We start from the raw sequence: 12,634 nt of genomic DNA on the forward strand, positions 1-12,634 counted from the left end.
GATGAGCACCCTTTGGGTTCGGTCAGTCAGCCAATTACAAATCCACTGAGTGGTAGCATAGTCAAGACCGCATTTTACCAGCTTCTTTACAAGAATATCATGGGGCACCTTGTCAAATGCCTTGCTGAAATCAAGGTAGGCTACATCCACTGCGTTCCCTTCATCTACCAGGCTTATAATTCTGTCAAAAAACGAGATCAGGTTAGTCTGACATGACTTATTTTTCAGAAATCCATGCTGACTATTGGTGATCACAGTATTCCTTTCTAGGTGCTCACAGACTGTTTGTTTAATGATCTGCTCCAGAATCTTCCCTGGTATTGATGTCAGACTGACTGGGCGGTAATTATTTGGGTCCTCTCTTTCCCCCTTTTTGAAAATAGGGACATTTGCCCTCCTTCAGTCTGCCAGGACTTCGCCTGTTCTCCAGGAATTCTCAAAGATGACTGCCAGTGGTTCTGAGTTATGTCAGCTAGTCCTGCCCCCTCACAAAAATGTCTTCAGACCTTCAGACCTTGTTCACTGAACAAGTGAAAATGACTAGAGGAGGAGGCAGGCACAGTCTTCAAGGCTAAGAAAAAAAAGGAGGGAGGAGGAAGTCATTTGGAAAATGCAGTAAGCTTTGCCTCAATACTGTTTTGCTTGGTGTTTCAAGACATCTATCATTCGTGAATATTTTAACAATCTACAGCTTCGGACCGATCAAAATACCTTTTAGTGGCATATGCCCTAGTTATTTTGTTAATGCTTACCACTTATGTCTGCATTATCCAATGATTGTACATTCTGTTCTTATAAAGAATTGATAAAAAACAAGCATAACAAACAAATGCAGCACTTTCCCAGCTTCCATGGCTCACAGGTTCCCCCTTCAGATGCCAAATATAGGTTCCCTGAGGGCATGTTGTTGCATAAAATACTTTTTAGTGGGAGCAAGAGAAAGTTTTCCCTGGACTCCGCAGACAATAATATCCTTATCCTTGCCTTAAATCCCTTTTGGATAATAGCAGGGAAGGCTAACCTGCGGCTTTCCTGTATCTTTAAGGCCTTCGCCAAGCCTTTGCCTTGCACAAAATATTTAAGTGCCTTTGCCATTTCCTAGCCAAGCAACATTGTAAGGGGTTGTATGGACTGGGCTAAGGTGGTGGGTACATTGTTGCATCTTCACAGCACCCAAGTATGTCTTCTTTCAGTTGGGTTTTTGAACCTAGGTGATAAGATGGAAGAGGAAGTAGTGAAGAGACTGTTTATTTTGTCCCACTTGGTTGACTGAAAAAGCAGTCTAAAGGCAACCCGGCAGCAAGGTACAGATTCTGCAAGTGGCCTTGAGTCTCGTCAGGGGAAAAGGCACATTATATAATAAGAGTATATATATGAAAAAGCAGTCTAAAGGCAACCTGGTAGCCAGGTACAGATTCTGCAAGCGGCCTTGAGTCTCATCAGGGGAAATGGCACATTATATAATAAGAGTATATAATAAGCAATTCAATCTGAGCACCACTCTTGCTTTGTGTCAAGTATAATCGGGATCACCACCCAAACAACTCTGCGCCTTACTTCTGCAAGCAGCACCATGCTTTGTAGAATCCAACTCTTTTACTTAAGATTGCCACATTGTCTCCTGTCTGGGGCCTTGGGGATGACCAGCCGCATACCAAGAGTGGATGCACAGAATTTAGGATTGTGTCAGTTTGCCAGATTACTGCCAGACTTCTTCAGGCCCATTAACAGTTTATGGGCTATTCTTACATAGCCCTACAGACCTGATCCACAACATGCTCTACTAAAAAGTTATGCCATAGCCAGGCTCAGCAAGATCTAGTGTTTGTTGTGCTTGAGTATTCCACCATTAATTCACCCGCTGTGCTGGGGAAGTCATCTCTATCTCTGCACTATCCATCTGTAAAATGGGTTGGTGTCTTCTAAATGCTCAGCAGAATGCTGACAACATGAGCATAAGAGAGAGGTGATTTGAAGTGAGTTTATAGTCAAGCTCAACTTGTTATCTGTACTGCGTGTACCTTCAGTTCTTGCTTTCTGCCTGTGACACAGCGAAGTCTGGATTGTGTTAGAACAATCTGAGGTGGCTTGGTATCTTGTGTGGATGGTATTGCTTAGTGGCAAGAGACTCGGAGGCGCAAGCAGCAGTTGTACAACTTGGGTGACAGTTCCAAGACATTTTGCTGCTTGAGGTGAAGAATAAGATTCCTTCCCATTTCTAGTGACTACATTCTGCCATTTCTCAGGTCACTTTGCTAGAGCATCCTGTTTCTAAAGTACAGCTTCAAGCCAAGGCCTTCCTACAGGGGCATTATATGGGGGGGCAGCTCGTGACAGCCACCTAAAGAAGGGATGGGATACCTTGCTCTCCAGATGTTGCTGTACTACAACTCCCATGGTCCCTGGCCATCAGCTATGCTGGCTGAGGCTGATGAGCCCAACATCACCTGCAGCTGGAAGATCACAGGTACCTCATCCCTATCCTAAAGCTACTGTAGGCGAGAAGATTATATAGATCTAACTTGTAAGTGGAGCTGCACTCTTTCACCTGCTTGCTCACCTGTTTTGTCACACGCGTGACATCACAACCTTCTGCTTGTATGAAGGTTGCAATATGAAGAAAAAAAACAGCCTGAGTTTAGGGTCTTGCCACATGTCATATCAATCAATTGCTGTTTCTTCACCTGCCTCCCACCCAACATCTACACCTGATGTTCAACTGTTCTGTTTTGTATCCAGGTCTTCCTGTGTGTGTAAATAAAGGGTTGAGGGTCTTAAATCATTTGATATGATTGAAGACTGGTTGCTGGATAGGTGGCTGACGCACTGTTCAAAATGTAGACCAAGATTTAATTGCTTAAACAGTCTGTGTCTAAGAGAATTATGAAGAACACAAGGGGGCTGCATTGAGCACATCCCAGACCAATACCATTTCTCTCCAGTTACCCTGTGTTCCCACATAATTATAGCTTATGCATCTCCATCACTCCTAAACATTTGGTGAGGAAACAAGTAACATTCCATTTTTTTAAAAAAAAAAAAAGGTGGATATAATTACTTATTTGTTTTAAAGTGACTGTTCTGTTGAAGGGGCTCCCTATTGTAGCTCCATGGTGTTTCCGCTGTGGAGGGTCCATCAGCGTCTGCCTTGACTTGCTAAGCCACCTCTTCTTCCTCTTGTGTGGCAGCCATGTCAAGGTGGTTTTAAGGAAACAGGGACCAAAAACGCTTCTTCCTATTTCCTGAGCCCCAGGACCTTCTTCCAATGGCACCAACTCCAGAAGAAGAGATTCCTTTGCAAAGGAAAGAGATCTTTGAATAGACTCGCTTTTCCTCCCTATCACAGTGTAGTGGAAGGAAACCTCTAGTTCCCAGAGCAGTATAATGGGGAGGAAAAGAGCTAGAAATTCCCCCCCTTATTTGACTGGTCTGCCTGCCTGTGTGAATGTGTTTGTCTGTCTGTGTGTGCCCCTCACTGCTGAGGGGATGTGTGAGAGACACTGCTGCCTGGCTGCCTTTGTGTCCTCCCTTTGGCGAGTGAGCCTAGCTGAATCTGTAAAAGTTGTGTGTTCACTTGTCTACCTGTTTGTACCACCTCTGCTCAGTGCAGGTGTGTGTGTGCACCTGCTTATGTGCATTCATGTGTGGTCTGTATGTACACAGATGTGCTGTATGGGGTGTGCACACAAGTGCATGTTGGCCAAATGAACCACCTTGTAGCCTTGCAGGATGAAAGGGAAAGGTATAGCTTAAGAATTTCCCCTGCATTAAACCCAATCATTTCTGAAACAGCAGCAATACTTGCCCTTTAACTATTGTATGCAAAACTCTTCCTGATGTTTGCATATGCTCTCGTCCTTAATGTTTTAAACAGGTTTTATTTCATTTTTTAAATTCTATTGTTTTACTACATTGCTATTTGCCACCTTGGGCTCCTTTTCAAAGAAGGGCAAGATGGAAATTTAACGAATCAAAATAATATTGTTCACAATCCATTTCAGACTTCAGAAATCAGGTTTAGGATTACACAAAAACATGGGATTGGTAGGAACCGATTTCTAACCCACTTAAATTTGGTGCAGCTTACTCACAGGTAATTGTGTAAAGGATTGCTGCTAAAGGCAGAGAAGATCCCAAAGGTTTGTTTTAAGTTGAGTCTCCTGGAAAATATTTGACTGAGGTGGGAGTCCTAGCAATCATAATTTTGAAGAGAAGAAACATTAAACTAGCCTAAAAAGAAAAGGTTTCAATTTCCCTGGATTTTATTGCATGCTGTTTCTTTCACAAACCAAAGCAATAATAGAAAGAAATTATGACGTGAAGATGAATAGAGCAATAAATGTGGCTCTGAAAACAACAGAATGCCAGTTTGGTGAGTTTCCATAAGGAAGTTATTGTCTGTTGTGAAATGCATTAAGAGGTGAGCTGAAGAAAGAGCACTTTCATTCAAACAGGCAATACGTATTAACTAAATACATAGGGCTGCCTTATTTTCCTAACCAAGTCTCTAAACCGTTACTAGCAAAGCAACAGGCAGAAATGGAACATGCAAAAACCCTCCTAGCACAAAGACAGTGGTTGGGAGAGCTGCACCTCTTGAATATCTGCCTGCTGCTTGGCTGTCAAAGGCACAGAGTCTCCAGAAGAAAAATGTGATAACCCAAACTGACTCCAACAAACTACGCAGTCAGCTTTTCATGCTAGAAGTTTGGCAGAAAGGGTAAGGATTTTACAACTGAATAAAAAAATCACTGATCTGGACCAGCCTTTTCAGGAAAGTCTCTCTCTCTCTCTCACACACACACACACACTGTCTATCTATATGCAAATACCATAGAAGAATAAAGGTATTTTGTGACAAACAAGCTGTTAAGCAGTTTGGGAGAGTGGTTTAAATGGTTACAGACACAAAAGTGAATCCAGTACTATAGCTCATGGTGGAATTAAAGGTTAATTTCAAATCAGTTTCTTGTTGTAAAACCAGGAATATAGTTGGACTTCTACACAAGAAATATAAATCTCTCCATAATAAACTGAATAAATGTTCAACTAATTCCTAAATGAATCCTTGTGACTACTGCTGGTCATGCATATTTTGCTGAATTTACAAAACATAAATAATGTAACATGCTGTTTACAGGCAAGTCCTGACAAGAAATTCATGACCCAAAGTGAGGGCTAGCTTTTATGCTAACCGCTGATTACTGTCACAGAAACGGAAATCTTTGTGCTGTGTTACATAAACACACACACACGCCCCAAAACCAAGTGCTAAATTAAAGGATTTAACAGTGAGGTCCTAAGCAGGTTTACTCAGAAGCAAGTCACATTGTGTTCAGTGGGGCTTACTCCCAGGTAAGCATGCATAGACTTACAGCTTTAATCTATATTATCCAGAGAGTTATTTGCACCCTGCAACATGTTCCCTCCTGAATAAGCCTAAAGAGGAATCTAGGAGGACTGCCTTTGAGGTTGGTAAAGTTGAGGTGACCTAGAGCTTGTGGGATTCAAGAGCAGCTGGATCATATAAGGCTTCAATGATTCAGACCTTCATCTCTTTACAGAATTGCTGAGGCCCTCACATCATTCTTCATTTGTTAAGAGCCTGTTATAAAACACCAGCTCAGAGTCTGCAATGACTCAAACGCAGAGCACAGGTGTTTCATAAAACAGGTGAGCCTAGCACAGTGGAATAAGCTCATCCAGCCTCCACTTGACAGTTTCTCCCTCTTCAGTTTGATGTTTACCCCCCAACACAATGTCATGCTAATTCATTAGGTGCAGCTTTCTCTTTCACTGCCTCTCTATACCAGGAGCCTGTTGAATGTCTGCCTATCAGCCAACTATTTAAAGAAAGCTTGGGGGTGGAAATCACAACACTCCCTAGTTTGGGGAGTGGGCATGTGAATGATGAGGTGAAAGAGGATGTATGTCTTCTCTAGGGAAGGACAGCACAGTCGTAGAACATAAGACTCTTAATCTCAGGGTTGTGGGTTCAAGCCCCACCTTAGGCAAAAGATTCCTGCGTGGCAGGGGGTTGGACTAGATGACCCTTGTGGTCCCTTCCAGCTCTATGATCAGGGAAGAAATAGCATTGCCCACTACACTTTTATTTTGTGCAGCAAAGCGTGTACTGGGTTCAAATCCCCACACTGTCTTGGGCAAGTCATACTGCCTAGTAAGTTCAGAAAGGAAAGCTACAGAAATGACCAGTAATCCTGAACTATGACTACGTCCTACCTCATGGACTTAGCCGGCGGGGGGGGGGGAGCTGCCCCCATCAATAAAATTCCATAAAAGTACATAGGAAACTGAGGTTCTCCACCCCTCAACAAAAGGCCTGCCCCCCTAACAAAAATCCTGGCTGCTTCCATGTCCTACCCTTATTTTTGTGTTCTGTAGCCACAAAGAGGAGCCAAAGGCAACCACATGTTCCCCACACCCCTGAACAGATCCAGCAAATCCGGCAGCACAATTCGCATAGGTCAGCTTTTCAAAGGTCCCACGAGGTGCCCTATAAAAGGCCTGTGCCTGCCATATAAGGCAAAGCCATGCTTTTTTCTATAAAAAGACAAACCAACAAACCCTCGTTGTATAAGTAATTTTCTGATGTCACCATCGCCACTGGACGCGTTCTTCTCCTTGACACACGCGCAGCATAAAAAGTTGCAAGAGAAGCAAACTTCCCAAAAGTTTACTTTTAATAATATTTTTTTAAAAAAAAAATTAATGCAAAGAGCCGTTTTGGCAGAATGCGACATGCATATGTGGCATACGCGGAAGGCGGCTCCGTGTCCGCAAAGTCTCTTGCCTGTAACGAGCAGGAAACGAGGAACTCGGCGACAAACTGTTATCGAGGATTGTCCCTCGCTGCTTACACAATGCGATACGGTGACAAGTTGCATAACCGGCGACGGCGGGGTGTGTGTGTCTTCAAATTCAAGACTCCCGAAAGAAATCCGTCAAAGCCCCCCTATTAACCTGCCTTGCCCCTCCACCCCCACCAGACCCGTCAGTGTCCCCAGTCCCCAATAAGGCATCTCTGGGGCATGCAACGCTTACCCAGCGCGACCCCTTTCTGCACGCTCCTCAGCGCTGCCCGGTAGTCTCTGCTTCTCAGCAGCTCCTGCAAGTCGGTCTTCAGCCTGGCCACTTGAGTGCCTTTGTCCAAGCATTTCTCCAACAAGTCACACAGCAGGACGTTGCAGGCCACCGTCCGCGATCCCAGCAGGACGGACTTCCCCCCACAGAGCCGGCACTTGGAGGGCAAGTCTCCTCCGAGGCATCTTCTGCAGAAGGTATGGCCGCACGACACGGTCACTGGGTCCCACAGAGCCCGCTGGCAAGAGGCGCACAGGAAAATCTCCATGGCTCCTGCCACGGAGAGAGAGGACAGGCGGGCAGGCAGGCAGCGGGGCTGGCTAAAGGGTGCCTCGCAGGGCAACGGCCGAAGGGCGATCGCCTCTGAAGAAGAACGGCATCGAAAAGGTGCGGGGATGGAATCGGGGGCGGGGGGTGGGAAGAGGATTTCCCTGGAAAACCGAGTCTCCCGTGGGAGCAACTTGGCGTGGGGAAGTAGCCTCCTGCAGCGACCGGGGACACTTTCCCAAAAAGGCCGGGAGGTTCACCTTCCTGCTTTTTTTTTGGGGGGGGGGGCAAGACCACGAGCCGAGTGGCTCGCTCGCTCTTAAAGGCGCAGCGCTCTTCCCCGGAGGTTCCCCACGCAGAGCGCACTCCGGAGAACTTTGCAACGGATCGAGAAGCAGCAGCTGGTGCAATGCGAGCAGCTTTCCGCTTTCACTTTCCTTTGTTTATTGCGGGTCGTCGTCCCACCCTTTTTTATTGCCCCTGTTTCATCCCTTTTCACCCAAGAGGTGCCTGCTCAGCCTCGTCGCCCGAGACATAGAAGCTTTCAAATGCATCCAGACAGACACCAAAACAAAAACAGAGGGAGGCGGCGGCGCAGGGGAGGATGACCCTTTGTCCCCACCACGACCGGGGAAAAGTCAAGCTCGCTCGCAGCGCGCCACCCGCCGCTCCTTTGCCGCGTCTGCGCGGAAACTAAGCGAGCAGGTTACTTTTTGGAGTGGTGCCGGCCGGGGCGGAGTGGAGGTTGCTTGTGTAAGTGCGAGCTCCACCCGCCCCCTTCTCCTCAAACTCTTCTGACGGGTCCTGCTGCGATCGTGCCACTTCGCCGACGCGCTGCCCATCCGCTCCCCTTTCCAAGAGGCTGGGAGAGAAGCGAAGAACATCCGATTTCCTCCCTCGCCTCTGGATTCATGCAGGGCGCACCGGCCGCCTCTCCGCGCGCGTCAACTTGGGGCGAGTTAGCAGGAGGGGAGAAGCGTGGCGGCAGGATTTGCAAACAGAAAAAGCACAATCGGTCACTTTTCCTTTCCTGCTCACTCGGCAGATTGCTTCCCCCACCCCACCCCCGACCCCTTTGGTTACCTTCTGAACACAGGCGCGCGCACAAACATGAAACAACAACAAAAAAGGCCCGAATATTACATAAAATGTGGAGTAGCCCCATGTGATGGAGCCGGAGAGCTGCTCCATTGGCTGCCGGCTTCGGCCCGCCCCTGTTGTGAAACAGCCATTGCGGAGCGCGTTTCATAACCTCTGAAATGGGCAGCTCGGAGTTTGGAGGTGGGGGCGGGAAGGGAAGACGGAAAAGAGAGAGAAGACCCTACTTTTTCTGGGGGCTGCGATCTGTTTTTAAGTCCCCAACCTGGAGGAGGGAGTGGCGATTGCTTGCGAAGCGCAGTTGATGCATTGCAAGAGGCCAAGTCTCCTGGGTCAGCTCTGCGTGTACTCGCAGGCAGCCCTTAGTCAACCTATGGCCCTTTAGCTCGGCGTTGCCTCTTCGTCGTTATGCTTCCCCCGGTGAAATGACGCTCCCGGAAAGTATTTGCATGCAGAGTACAAAATGTTCCGGATCTGAAATGACTGCTCATGAAATGAGCAATCCCAGGCAAGTTTGCTCGGAAGAACCAAAGTGCCAGGGAAAGGCGTAGCTGGTAGGTGAGCTGTTCCCTTATAGGGAGCAGGACCCATGGAAGAACCTGGTGGAAGTGGCCCTTTGGGTGTGGCGTGGGCAACGCAGCAGTAGGGGACAACGGGGGCATAATTTACTGGGTGGCTGTCAGGCTTACTTGGGTGGCCATGGAACAGCCTTCCCCTTGCGACCCAAACAATTTCATAGGGTTGTTCTGAGGAGGCTAAAATGGACATGGAGGAAAGAACACTGCCTGGAATGTTTGCGCAAATGGCCAGACTAGAAATGCACTAAATAACATGTATCTGGTAACTTGTGAGCCATCAGGATAATTCAGTTCCCCTGCTGTTTGTCCCCCATCACAGGAATGGAATGGCCAATCCATAGGCCCCTTTAGGTCCCCCAGGCTTCTCCATGTGGCCCACCAGACCATTTGGGCCAAGGCACAACCCTGAGATCAGGTGTGGGACACGTAAACACAGGGGGTGGGGATTGGAAGATACTTTGAAGCTCCAAACAGTCAGCAGATTGAGCTTTAAAGTGCAAATTGCAAGCACCAATGATCAGCTGATTGTCAGTGCTTGAAGATGAGTGGCACTAGAGAGTTCTGCTTTGGAAAGAAAGAAAAAATGCTCCAGTTAAAGGAGCATTAAAAGGAAGTTGCTGTAGTTATGGGGACCTCCTTTGTCAGCTGTTAAAGTTCAATCATCCAATGTGATTAGAACATAAGGTGATTGGCAGGTAGGTGGTCCCACTCTCTTGCCAAAGTTGAGAGGGTGAGGAGAATCTACCATCTTGAATTCAGAATGCAATAAAACTAATAGTCTCTTAGAAGTTTTTTTGTTTTTTTAAATAAGAACCTTTGTTTACATCTATCAAGTTTAAATATTACATTTCCATCTCTAAAATGGGCACGTGTTTTTTGGGAAAGTCTTCTACTTTCTTAATTACTTGATGATATAATGTCAGGTTTCACGAACTTCATTGAATTATTTGCTCTGCACATAGTGCACTTTCCTGCTTTCCATTTGGGGTGCAATTTGTGTTGGTCTGCGGTTGCTGAATGCCATGTGTGGATAGAATCAACTAGTGTCAAGGGACTTGTAAGTACAAGCAATGGATGGATGAGATGGAAAAGGAGGAATCTGTGTGAGCAAGAGTGGTGGTACTGCTTACCTGGGTTTGGTTTCCTTTGGAGCAGAGAACACTGGAAACATGATATTTTTGAATATTTGAGTTTCTTTACAAATATGCATGTAGAACATGGACGGAGACAAACTAAACATGCCCAAAACAGCATTTTCACTGCCCCACGCCAGATCTCCAGGTGCTTTTTGCTTACAACTCCAAGCTTGAGTCTCAAGTCGCAATTTCTCTTTTGTTCCTTTTCACAGACACACCCACCTTCAGTCAATTAAGTCGAGGGGCCTCAGGAAATACTCAGAAGGTCTCAAGGAGCCTCACCATTCTTTTTCCTGACAAAGCATATGAGCTGAGTGACGGGCGGGGCTTGGCCACCTTTCATAACACCATTGTAGTCAGCACTGGCGAAAGAGGGCAGAGGCAGATGGCTACTGGGATGGGCACAATATCAGGGAGTCTCAGAAAAACAGTTCACACACATTCATCGCTGAGCTTAGAGCCAGTTTGCATGTTACCACAACCACACAGAAGCCATCACAGGAAATGTTTTCTCAGACCATGGACTCCATTCCAAACCAAGACTTTCAAAATGGTCTTCAGTGTAGGAAATCAAGAGCTGTCTTCATTCTCTTGGGCATAACACGAATTTCCCACAGTTTACCAATGTCTTGATGCAAAGTTTGCTAATCGTACACCATCTTATGTATCCTTCCCCTTAGCATTCAAAGTTACACATGACTTCCCACCCCCCTCACAAAGAAGTTATCGGGGGTAATTTCAAAGAAGAAAATTAGAATAGCTGATTGCCATGGAAACAAACTCTCTACGCATTACTTCGTCATGCAGATCGTGGAATAAATGCATTTTAAGATGTGAAATGCTACCGAGGGGGGTGGTGTGCTTATGCAGTAAAATAAGCAGATATCTCAGGGAGGGGAACTTGGTGCCCTCGGGATGTTGCAGAACTGCAGCTCCCAACAACCCTCTCCATTGGCCATGCTGACTGGGGCTGATGGGATTTGGAGTCCAGCCAAAGGTTTCCGCATCCATGCCTGATATTGTGAGGTTAACAGCCTCTCTTTTTTTGGTTGGTTGGTTGATTTTGCTTGTTCTGTAGAGGGCCAGGCATATTGATGGTTGTGTTATATAACTAATTAATAACAACGTTATTAACCCACAAAGTATACGTAAGCACTCTTACATATTTATCTAATACGTATCTAAAACTTATCTAATTATTTTAACAATACTCAACATCTTTTTTAAAAAAGTATTTTTTTAAGGGAGTGGCATGCCCCACTTCCCTTGCTAGTAAGAAATTTGAGAGGTGTGCCACTTATTGCTCTGTTTCCTTGCAATTAAAAAAAAACAACAGTGAAGAATTATGGTGTATTTTTAATTTCTAGTTATTTTCGAATATGCCAGCATAGCATATTGAGCAAGGAAACTTACATCAGACAGAATAAATGCTAATCCTGTTTTGGATTCCCCATTAGCAATAGTTGCATCCCTCCTTCAGACAGCTCCAGCTCTCAGTCTGCCATTGTCCAAATTCAAACTGCCATTGCTTTGTTTTTCTGCCGCACACAAAGTTTATTTTCAGTTGTGATTGGAAGGCATGGTTTCCCACAACATGAGGGAGCCTGACATGCTCCATCTCCCCTTATTTCCTGTTTCACATCCCAAGATGGATATTATAAGCTTCACTGACTGGTTTCAAACAAGCCATGGTGTTATGATGTTTGAACTTTGGGAACTCTGGTTTGTTTAAACCCTGGTTTGAGAGTAAGATCAAAACACTATTATAAAGGGACAGCAGCAGCTGATTCAAAAGTTGGCAATCCTATTTCAAATCAAGCAACACTGCCAAAGCTTGCAACAGTATGAGTTAATATGAACTGGTGCTCATTAGGGAATATATTCTAGTATTGCAGAGTGTGATTTGGCCATAACTGGTGCTTGACTGAACAACAGAATACAGAATATGATACCTTTTAATGAAATGCAAAAGGATCTCTATACTGTAGATGCTTCCTTCATGCAACGTTGGAATTTTAAACAGGTTTATTAGGCATGCCCATTAAGAAACAAATCTATTACTGTTTTGTCTCCATTGCACCAGTATGCAAGGGAGCATTCATCCAAGAGTCAATGTGGTTGCCCCACCTCCCCAGTAGATTTAAAATCACTTCTGTTTCTCACCAATTTTAATGTTGGGCCATTTTTTTTCATCCACTTCTTTCCTGATTCAGATGCTGTCTGTTGGTAAGGTTTTTAAAAGAATAAATAAATAAGTGAGCATTTATGTACCGATAGGGGATTTGTTGCCCAACCATCTCAATCCCTATGGTACTGTTCGACCAAAAGCTTTCATGTTCAGATACAGTCGCAACCCTGATTGTGTGACTGAAATCGTTTGCTCAGAGCAAAATTTCGCGTGGATAATTCTCAACGGTACCATATTCCATCATTCTAATTGCTACTGCAGTAGGA

The 12,634-nt window shown here is 45.4% G+C and overlaps 1 protein-coding gene across 3 annotated transcripts in view; it reads right to left on the bottom strand.

The window, feature by feature from the left end:
- Window positions 1-9,682, bottom strand: part of LOC307211559 (LON peptidase N-terminal domain and RING finger protein 1-like) — a 34,679-nt gene extending 24,997 nt beyond the window's left edge. The window contains exon 1 of one of the 3 annotated variants that reach the window (XM_079968258.1): window positions 8,694-9,682. Coding sequence is in view for 2 of the 3 variants with exons in the window: in XM_079968256.1 (XP_079824382.1) it covers window positions 7,063-7,369 (307 nt within the window). In the remaining variant the exon portion in view is untranslated. The other 2 variants (XM_079968257.1, XM_079968256.1) reach the window with 2 other exon arrangements.
- Window positions 9,683-12,634: the final 2,952 nt, after the last annotated feature.

Source organism: Podarcis cretensis (genome assembly GCF_951804945.1).
Source record: "Podarcis cretensis genome assembly, chromosome: 2".
Classification (NCBI taxonomy): domain Eukaryota; kingdom Metazoa; phylum Chordata; class Lepidosauria; order Squamata; family Lacertidae; genus Podarcis; species Podarcis cretensis.